Genomic DNA, 10,355 nt, shown 5'->3' on the forward strand with positions numbered 1-10,355 from the left:
GGGGGTGGTAGGGAGGCAGGTTATTTTAGAGGTGTGGGGAAAGGGGAGGTTGGGGGAGGGGGTCCAGCACCAAAAGATGGTCAGAGAGAGGCGAGAGCATCAGCCCCAAGAGAGACGCCCACTCCGACCCAGGACTCACCCATGACAGGTGTATGCCCGTCCACCATCAGGCACCCACCCTATTCCACATACTCTGCCCACCAGAGCCCCCTGCCCTGCAGTCCCGAGGGAGTGCACAGTTGGACAGATAGGCCTGGGCAGGCAGCAGCCCGGGGGTTCCTAGCCCAGGCCACCAGGAGACCCATCACAAGCGAGGGCCACAAGGGGCCAAGCCTGGTGACCTGTGACAGCCCCGCCTGCCCACCCAGCACCCAGGGGAGGGCTGAGCCTGGGACGCCGTGGGGACAACTCCCCCTGCGGCACTCCCGGGTCACTCAGGCCCCATGGTCGGAGACGAGGCCTGGCCCTACAGCTCCTAGAGCAGCAGGTGGGGCGGAGTGGCCAGGCAGACCTCACCTCACAGAGAGGCCCGGAGAAGCCTTGGGGGCAGTGGCAGCGGAAGCCGTCGGCCAGGTCCTCGCAGAGGCCGCCGCTATGACAGGGGCTGCTGGCACACTCATCTCGTTCCAGCTCACAGTGCCGGCCTCCGAAGCCCCGTGGGCACACGCACTGGTACCCGTTCACCAGGTCCTGGGAGGGCCAGCCAGGTGAGCCTCCCGCAGGTGCCCCGACGGCCCCACAGCACCCACGCCACACCCCCTCCCAGCCCCGCCTCACCTTGCAGGTGCCCCCGTGCTGACACTGCCCGCGACAGTCGTTGACGTCTGGGGGCAGAGGAGCAGGGTCAGAGGCAGGGTCCCATGTGCCTCGGCCCACCCGCCGGCGCCCACCCCCCATACTGACTGATGTGGCAGTTGATGCCCTTCCAGCCCGGGATGCAATCACAGTAATAGCCGCCAATCAGGTTTTTGCAAGAAAAAGCGTTAAGGCACGGCTTCCCTTCACACTCATTGGCGTCTGTGAAAGAGACAAGGGGGAGCCGTGGGGCTCGGGCCCTGCCTGCCCTGCAGCACCGGCACCTGGCGCCCGCAGCCCAGCAGCTCTAGCAGCAGCCCCAGCAGCCCGCATGCGTGGCCCACGTTCCTGTGCACACACTCGGAACCCTTACCCAGCTGGCAGGTAGCCCCCACCCACTGCTCGGGGCAGATGCACTCGAAGCCATCCACCTGGTCCACACAGGTGCCACCGGCCGCACATGGGTTCGAGGCACACTCATCGATGTCTGCAGAGGATGGAGAAAGGTGGGGCCCTGGCAGTGTGAGCCGTGGGGATAAGGTCCCCATGGGCAGGTGGGGCCGCAAGCCTGAGTCTTCCTGCCACTTGTCCTTGCCAAGCCAGCCGCAGCCACACGTGTGGACTTGACCACTGCACCCCATCCCCAGCGAGTTGCCCCACTCCCAGACGCCCACTGATGCCAGGTGGGAGTCCCCCACTCACGCGCAGACACTCACCAAGGGCACAGGTGGGCCCGCTCCAGCCCGATGGGCAGTGGCATTCGAAGCCGGACGGCACCTCATGGCAAGAGCCCCCGTTGGCACATGGGTTGGAGGTGCAGGCATGCTCAGCTGCAGAACCACAGGGAGGGGGCAGAGCTGGCAGCCAGGCCCCCAGCTTGCTACAGGCACACCTCCCCAAGCCCATAGGTTCCCAAGCTGGGGGTCAGGGGCCACCACACAGGAGGCCAGAGGGATGGGGCCTGACCAGCTCCCAAGGGAACCAGTCCCTGCCTGGCCAGAACGTGGGCAGCAGGACCCCCACGTACCCTTCTCACAGTTCCTGCCTGAGTAGCCATCGGGGCAGGTGCAGCGGTACTGGTCGGGCTCAGCGTTGATGCACGTGCCTCCGTTGGTGCACGGGTGATGGCTGCCACAGTAGTTCAGGTCTGGGAGCAGGGGTGGGATGCTCAGGGGAAAAGCCATCCCCCCGCTCCCCGACAACCCACCCTTCGATGGCAGAGCATCAGGCCCGCCACCCCCCACCACTACCTTTGTCGCAGAGCAGGCCGCCCCAGTTGGTCTCACAGTTGCACTGCCAGGGCTCCACGCAGCTGCCGTGCACGCAGCCAGGGTATGGGACACATTCATCGCAGAACCTCCCTTGCCAACCATAGCTGCACCTGGGGGAAGGCGGAGGGGCGCAAGACCCAGTGAGCTGTGGCACCTGAAAGGGTGGCAGAGGAGCCAGGCACAGTCACCCACGCCACACCCAGGGCCGGCGCCTCAGGCCTTGGAACTGGAGCAGCCCGAGCCGCGCAGGGGTTGCGGCCCCGCAGGCCCAGCCCCACTGTCACGGGCATCCCCGGCCGCTGGCTGCCGACGGTCAGCCCCAGCTGTCCCGTCACTCCTCCCTGAGCTATTTTGGGACTCACCCGTGAGCTGGGCCCCCAGAGCAGGCGCCAGGAAAGGAAGGCCCTGCCGGGACCCCGGGGATGAGAACGCCGGCTCCGACTCACCACGTGCTGCAAGGGCCGGGTGGCACCAGGGGCTGGGCAGGCCGGCAGGCAGCAGGGGAGCACTCCTGGCCCTACCTCGGCCATGTGGCCCTGGGCACAGCACATACCCTCACCCCCACCTCAAAGACAGTCATTTCACTCATTCCCAGTCAAGTCCCACAAGGTACCCATCTCATAGATGGGGCTACTGAGGCCCACAGGCTAGCCTGGGCTGGCCCTGCTCAGGGTAGCTCCTGACCCTGCAGGAGCTCCGCCTGCACCCTGGAAACGAGAGGCATCTTGGCCCCCCGGCCACAACCCCCAGACCTCGCCCTGCTCCAGGCTATCAGCCAACATCCCGTCTTGGGAGTCCTCCAGAAGAGGGCAGGTGGCCAGGGTAGAACTTGGCCTGACTCAAGGGTACCTCCGTCAGGGGAGAGAGCCTGCAATGACGACACCCCAAGGCCCCACGGGCTGCCATCCAGGCCCTGCCGGGACTCCCGGGGGGCCCTTCCCAGAACTCTCCGGTCCTGTAGGATGGGAATGTCATCCAGGCCACGTCACTTCCACACCGGCACCCGCAACACTTTATTTTTGTAAAAGGAAAGAACCACGGCCCTTCCTGAGCCGCCCTCAAGCCGCAGCCAGCACCGAAGGCCTCTCAGCCCCTCAAGCCGCAGCCAGCACCGAAGGCCCATCGGCCCCTCAAGCCGCAGCCAGCACCGAAGGCCCATCGGCCCCTCAAGCCACACAGCCAGCACCGAAGGCCTCTCAGCCCAGCTCCGCTGCCACAAATGGGGAAACCGAGGCTGGGGAGAACGTGTCTCCAGCATCCAGCCCAGCATGGTATCCAGCCTAGCATGCACAGCGGCCCGTGCGGGTGGCCTCGCGTCCTGCCTGGAATTCCTCCTCCATGGACACAGAGACCCAGGCTCGGGGTGGGGCTGTGACACACCTTGGGTCATCCGCCAGGGAGCGCCACAGCCGGGCTCAGAGCCCAGACCTCGTGGGTCCCAAGGGCGTGCTCTCGACCCTGGGCGGGGCAGCCCACGCCAGGCCCCCACCTCCTGGTTTCCCCAGCCAGCAGCCCCAGGGCCCTGGAGAGGCGGCCGCAGGAAGGCATGGCCATCTCCGCAGCATCCGGTGGGGGGGGGGCGTCCTGCACTGGAACCTGAGCCGAGGCTGTCAGCAACAGCTGGGCCTCCCCCACAGGGCCAGCAAGAGGGGCAGGTGGGGCTCACCTACTGCCCCACCCACCAGGCTGGGCCTCCCCCACAGGGCCAGCAAAAGGGGCAGGCCGAGTTCACCTACTGCCCCCACCCACCAGGCCCCCCGGACTCCGTCTCCTCATCTTCCTGCGGGGAAAGGGCAGGGATGGCCAGCTTCCCTACTGCCTTCCTCCAGCCTTGGTGGGACATTGCAGCTGCCAGCCAGCCGCCATCCAGGGAGGGTGGCACTGCCATCCAGGTTGTGTGATGCACACTAGGCCAGGCGAGGGTGAGCAGGGCCGACTCCCGTAGGCCTACATCTACATCTGCTCAGACCAGGCCCACCCTGAGGCACTTTCTGAGCTGACTTGAGACTCGCTCAACCTGCCGGGAATCCCTGCGTGTGCAAGTGACCAGGTGGGCGACCCCAGCCCTCCTTGCCTCCCTGCTCTGGGACCGGCCAGGAAAGCTCCTCACAGCCCTCCAGGCTGCTCAGCCGTGGGGCCTGTGGAAGGGTCACCCACCTCCCCACCTTGGCTCCCAACTCAGCTGGTTCCCAAACCCCCACTCCTCTCCAAAATGCCATCCTGTGTGATCCTGGGGAAATCACTCAGCCTCACTGTGCCCCAGTGTCCTCGTCCCATGGAGGCAAACCCACTCCTCAGAGGGAGGTTCCAGGACCCCTGAAATCCAAGGCTGGCTGGAGGGTGGTACTCACCTCCACCTGCTGTCTCTCCACCCACTTGCACCCTCTCTCGGGCTCCCCAGCTTGCTCACACACAGTAAGCACCATGGCTCAAAGCCCATGCCCACCCCAGACCCTGGGCCCCAGCCCCTCTGGATCGCCCCCGTGACTTCTCTGCTCCACTCTAGGGCAAAGCTGCCAGTCCCCCGGCTGGATCCCCCTACACCCTGGTCCAGGTCCAGAGGCCTCCACTGTCTGGACTTAGCTGCAGGACCCCAACCACTCCCTCGTGGAGGCCCTTGCTGGCTCCTCATCCATCCGCCCTGACCTGCGGCAGCTGGGACTTGCTTCTTGGCCTCTCTCCTCTCTGTCTTTCCCCTTCGCTGTCTGGGCTTTCAACACTGCCTGAATGCCACAGGCCCCCTCCAGGCCCCGCGGGGCTGAGGCCTGGCCTCTCCCACGAGCTTTCTGGGTATCTCCGGGGACAGGGCAGGCATTGCCTCTCCACATCCCCCTAACCTCTGCCCGCCTGCTCCTCTGCGGCAGTCCTCCTTCAGTCACGATGGCTCCACTACGCAGCAGCGTGGGGTTCTTCCTGACCCCAGACTCTTCCTCCTTGATCAAATCCATCCACAAACCCCTGGGCTCCAACCCAGGATGTCTGCAGGACCCGAGCCCCTCTTCCGCTTCCGCTGGCCCCTGCCCCCGAACCCCCACATGGCCCACAGCGGCCTCCTCCTCACAGCCTGCCTCTCACAGCCTCCCGTCTGGTGCTTCCCCACTCAACAGCTACCACAGCCTTCCCCCCAACCTTGCCCATCTACAAACCTGCCAGCAGCCCCTTCCTCTCTCCCTGGTCCTGCAGGCCTCATCTCCCACCACCAGTCTGCTCTGCCACCCCTTCCTGCTGGTCTCACTTGCCGGCCACTTGCCACCCACCCCCTCCACATGGACAGGGTTACTGTGTCCTCTGCCCGTGCCCCATCTTCCAGTGGCCTGCAGCCTCCAGGTCTCTGCCCCTTGGTGACATGACTGTCCATCCAGCCTCCCCAATCTCTCCTCACCGTCCTCACAGGGCTGCTGCCATCAGACATATCCCATGCTCAGACACGCACCTACTACACTAAGGAGTGTCCCGAGCACACGGCCCGGCTCTCACAGGCTGTGCGCCCGACCTCCAGCCAGCGCCGGGTGACTCCTGAGAGCAAGGCTGCGTGTGCCAGCGAGGATGTGAGGGCAAAGGGTGTGAGGGCCAAGGTGGGCCGGCGGCACACTCACCTGCACTCCCCAGGCACGGTGCATCCCCCGTGGAGCAAATTACACCCTTGTTTACACACAGCTGCGAACAGAGAGGAGCGAGAGGCACAGCTGCAGCCAGCGTGGCGGCAAAGCCTGTGCCCAGGGCCCTGCCCAAGACCCTCCCTGCCCTCCACGTGGCCCGGCGGCCCCCTCACCTTCCTTGCACTCCTTCCCCATCCAGCCATCCATGCAGGCCTTGTTGCCATACTGGTCGCAGGTGTAGTGGCCAAAAAAGTCGTTGCGGGGCCGGCAGAATTTGTTGCAGGTGGCGCTGTAGTAGTTCTCATCACAGCGCACACGGATCTGCAGCTCCAGGTGCGCCACGTGACCGCTGAAGTGCAGGCTCTTCCAGCGGTCCTCCGGGTTGATCATGCCAGCATGCGACACTCGCTCGATCAGCAGCTCCTCTTGGGGAGGCGGCACAGTCAGCACAGGCCAGAGAAACCAGCCCAGCCAGGTGGCCTCCAAGAACAACGGGGACGGGGCAGAAGTCTGCGGCCGCGGCAAGGCCGGGGCACAGCAGGCAGCAGCAGCACTCTGAGGGCAGGGCCCCTGGCTACACTGCTACAGAAAGCTCAGGGCCCCGAGAGGCCTATCCCTCCCGCCACCAAGCCTGCGCTCCTGCTCCCACCCTAAACGCAGAGGGCTGGGGGGCCCAGCTAGGGGCAGGGGGTCCTGCAGGGAGGGCTGCTGAGACCACGGGCTCCGCAGAGAAGGCATGACTGCTGCCAGGGGGTGAGTCCCGTATCCCACACCTGTGCCCACCCACCCACAGCCCTGCTCCAACACCTGCACACAGCTGGGCACCATGTCCAGCCCTCGCCAGCACAGGCATGGCGCTCAGTTGCCCTCCCCTCTCCTGTGCTGTGACTTGCTCTCAGAAGTGCCAAACACTGCTACCGTCCCCACCTTAAAACAACCCTCCCCTCAGGCCCCCAAGACACGCATAGGTCCTGAGACCTGCCGGCTAAGCCTCACTTTAAGTAAGACAACGGGAGACCAGGGGCCAGGGGCACCGCAGCTGCTGGCGCTGGTATACAAAGTCCGTGATGCCGGCCCCTGCGCTTCGGCACAGGCTGGATGTTTTCCACAATAAAAGGTGAACAGGTCCTCCAGACCCCACCTCTCCCGCCTCATGGGCCAAGGCCTGGGAGGACACTGAGCTGGCCCACTCCCCAAGGGGCCTCCCGGCCGCCCCAGCCTCTCCAGGCCCACGTCATCAAGAGCCCTGACGACCTTACTTGGGCCACAGCCCAACTGTCCCCCTGCCACCACCTCAGGGAACACCATTGCCCTGAGTAGCTGGGATCCCCACAGCTGCTGCTCCCCACCTGGGCACCCCTGCCAGCCATCCCTGCCCTGTAAACAGCCCCTCCACTCTGCTGGCAGCCAGGATGCCCTGGCCCTGCTCTCTCTCACCACCTCCAACCCGTTGGCCAACCCCTTGTCTCCACTTCTGAGAGCAGCCAGAGTCTCTCTCATCCCCTCAGACTGCTCCTGGTCCAGGTCGCCCTGACATGCCCAGATTCATGGCGCAGCTCCTCCTCAGTCTCCATTCTGGCCCCACAGCGCCCCCTCCATAAGGTAGCCAGAGCTTGCCAGACAGAGCCCGTGTCTTCTCAGTGGCGTGCCAGCCCCCACGATCTGGGCCTGGCCCCGGCGGCCCCTCCTGCACAGCAAGCCCGCTCCTGCCTAAGCCTTCACATGAGCAGCTCCCTCAGCCTGTGGGTAATTCCACATCCAGCCATGAAAGTCATCCCCCCATTGCCCCTGCGGGGCCCTGCAGAGCCCCTGCCCAGGTCAGCCAGCTAGCAGGTGAGCCTCAGGGAGAGGGCCACCAAGGCTCCATGCTCCAGTACAGACAGGTAGAGGGGGCCACAAAGCCAGAGAGACACTCATGGGTGTCCTCTCCACAAAGTCACTGATGTGGGCCCCAAAAGAGCACACCCAATAGGAGAACAACATAGGCAAAGCCAGGGGAAGAGAGTGGGGAAGAGAGTGCATGCACAGTTCCGCAAGTCCCAAACGTGGCAGAGCTTCCTGGCAGCCAGAGCAAAAAGGGAAACAGCACACATGACCCTCAGAGTAAAGAAAGGCTTTGTCCCAAGCAGGCAGAGGACATGGGCCCTGCCACAGGTGTCCTGAAGCTGAGAGGTGCTGCCACCTGGCCCAGGGCTCACTCACCATTCGGGGTGGTATCGTTGTCCCAGTCCCAGGCCTCCACGATGAGGGTGAAAGAGCGCTGCAGATATGGAGAGGCGGGTCAGGTGCCTGAGGCCACACCTGCCTGCTTTATTCAGGGTGGGACAGGGCCCAGGGCTCCAACCTGCCCCCGGGTCTGCCAGGCTCTGGCCTTTCCTCCCCAGCCAGGGACCCCCTCCTAGAGTCCTCACAGGACCCACCACCCCTCCTCGTCCTCAGGCCACATCCTCTGCAGACCCCAAAATAACCCAGCTCAAGGGAGGGAGACTGCCCCTCCAGGCCATGTGGGCTCAGGGGCCTGGGTTCCCTACCGCTGGGGTGCCAGAGGCCCAGCCTGCCCTGAGCTGGGTCAAGTCAGCATGGAGCACAGGAAGAGTGACCAGGGGGAGAGGTGGGCGAGGGGCAGCCTGGCTGGAGTGGCCACAGACTGGGGCCCTGCAGGCAGCCGGGACCTGAGCGTTTCCGGTGGAACGCCCCTTGGTGCCTCACTGGGGGTGACCACACGAGAGAATGTGCGGCCCCATCGCCACGCCGGCAGCCTCCACCAGGTGCACGGGGTGGCCAAGTACAGGGCACCCAGCCAGAGTCCCTAACAGGCCCGAGCTCAGGTCCTGCAGGTACATAGCACACAGGCAAATCCACACCCACTTCCACCCCCACACAGGACAGGTGGCAGGAGAAGCCCCTGCAGTACAGTTGGGGAAACTGAGGCCAAGAGGTCCTGGGACTGCCCAGCACAGCCTCAGACCATGGCCACTACTCCCCCTCTGCCCCTGGGCCACCTGGCCCTTGTACCCTAGCCATGGTGACAGGCGATGCTGTCAGCCAAGCAAAGAGACCACAGGGCTGGCCCCCTGTTCCACCTAGTGCAGTCCACGGAGACTGTCACTCACAGGCATGCTCAGACAGGTGGGACCCCCAGAACATGCCCTGTACTGCCCACCACTGGGTATCCACATGCCACAGCCTCTCAGCCCTCACTGCCCAGGAATCCCACAGCTCCACCCCTGGTGTGCCTGTGGCCCCTGAGCCCAGCCCTGGCTCCATCTGGGTAGGGCCCACAGGAGGGGGCTGGGGCTGAGCCACCTCCAGGCCTGCTGGCTTCCCACCCCAGGGGATGCTGCATTGGGCAGTGTCCGGGCAGGCCAGGCTCCTCCATCCCTCAGCGCCCCCCATCCACCCAGCCCCAAAGCCTGGCTATGGTGGGGAAAATCATACTTCCCCAGCAAGGCCCAACCCCACGCCTGCCAGCCCCTCCCTGGTCACCACCCCACCCCTGCCCCAGTGCCTCAGCCCCATCCAGCTAAGGACAGGCCTGGCCTCCCAAGATGTCTCAGAAGACTATACTCCCACGTCCAGCCCCTCCCCTAACCAACCTGCTGCCAGCCACACCCAGCCCAGCCTCCAGGACCCCCACCTAGTCTCCCGCCCCACACCTCCGATTGTCCCTCAAATATGGACACCTAGGGCCCAACACAGCAGCCAACCCTGGCCTCCCTTCCTGAGCCCCTGCCTGCAGAACACCCAGGGATGGACCGAGGAGCCTCACCCAGCTGGAAGCACAGGATGGAAGTGGGGAGCCATCCCCAACACGCTCCTAGAACCCTCCCTAGCCACGTCAAGCTGTCACCCTCAGGCCCTCAGTCCCACCTCTTAAGTCTCCCTTAAACCTGTTTTCCCACATCCGCCACGGCACCGCCAGGCCACGGGGCCCAGTCCCCGCCCATCTCCGAGGCTACCAGGGTCTGCAAACCTCTGCCTACAGGCACCAGACGATCCCCAGAGCTCTGTCCACGTGCCTCCCACGGCTCCATCCACACCCCACACAGAGCTCCATCCACACCCCCCAGAGCTCAGTCCACACCCCCCAGAGCTCAGTCCACACCCCCAATAACTCAATCCACATCCCCCAACAGGTCTCCGTCCGCACCCCCCAAAGAGCTGCATCCACACCCCACCAAGAGCTCCGTCCACACCCCCCAATAGGCTCCATCCACACTCCCCAACAGGGCTCCGTCCACACCCCCAAAAAGCTGCATCCACACCCCACCAAGAGCTCCGTCCACACTCCCCAGGGCTCCATCCATACCCCCAACACGCTCTAACAGGTTCTGTCCACACCTCCCCAGAGCTCGGTCCACACCCCACAAAGACCTCCATCCACACTACCCCCAGGGCTCTGTACACTCCCGAAGAGTTCCACCCACACGCCGCCAAGAGCTCCATCCATATTCCCCGCAAGGCTCCATCCACACCCCCACCGGACTCTGTCCACCCCACCCCCAGCGCTCTGTCTACAACCCCCACCAGGGCTCTGTCTACACCCCCCGAGAGCTCTGTCCACAAACCGCCCCCATCAGCTCCAGCCACACCCCACAAAGAGCTCCATCCACACCCCCGAGAGCTCTGTCCACACCCTCCCAGCTCACAGCACCCTTGGGGCTCCCGAGATTCCCGCCCATCCCCACCC

At 64.9% G+C, this 10,355-nt stretch overlaps 1 protein-coding gene across 2 annotated transcripts in view; it reads right to left on the reverse strand.

Annotated features, from left to right (window-relative positions):
* JAG2 (jagged canonical Notch ligand 2) overlaps positions 1 to 10,355 on the reverse strand; it is a 39,474-nt gene that overhangs the window by 11,126 nt on the left and 17,993 nt on the right. The window contains exons 2-11 of one of the 2 annotated variants that reach the window (XM_017852843.1): positions 7,868 to 7,925; positions 5,839 to 6,090; positions 5,663 to 5,723; positions 2,046 to 2,176; positions 1,823 to 1,942; positions 1,512 to 1,625; positions 1,169 to 1,282; positions 904 to 1,017; positions 778 to 824; positions 517 to 690 (exon numbers count right to left, since the gene is read on the reverse strand). In XM_017852843.1, coding sequence (XP_017708332.1) covers positions 517 to 690; positions 778 to 824; positions 904 to 1,017; positions 1,169 to 1,282; positions 1,512 to 1,625; positions 1,823 to 1,942; positions 2,046 to 2,176; positions 5,663 to 5,723; positions 5,839 to 6,055 — 1,092 coding nt within the window. In that variant the 5' untranslated portion in view covers positions 6,056 to 6,090; positions 7,868 to 7,925. The remainder of the gene's footprint in view (positions 1 to 516; positions 691 to 777; positions 825 to 903; positions 1,018 to 1,168; positions 1,283 to 1,511; positions 1,626 to 1,822; positions 1,943 to 2,045; positions 2,177 to 5,662; positions 5,724 to 5,838; positions 6,091 to 7,867; positions 7,926 to 10,355) is intronic. The other variant, XM_017852844.1, reaches the window with a different exon arrangement.

The sequence above is a fragment of the Rhinopithecus bieti genome, unplaced genomic scaffold (assembly GCF_001698545.2).
Source record: "Rhinopithecus bieti isolate Rb0 unplaced genomic scaffold, ASM169854v2 scaffold_35859, whole genome shotgun sequence".
NCBI classification, from domain to species: Eukaryota; Metazoa; Chordata; class Mammalia; order Primates; family Cercopithecidae; genus Rhinopithecus; species Rhinopithecus bieti.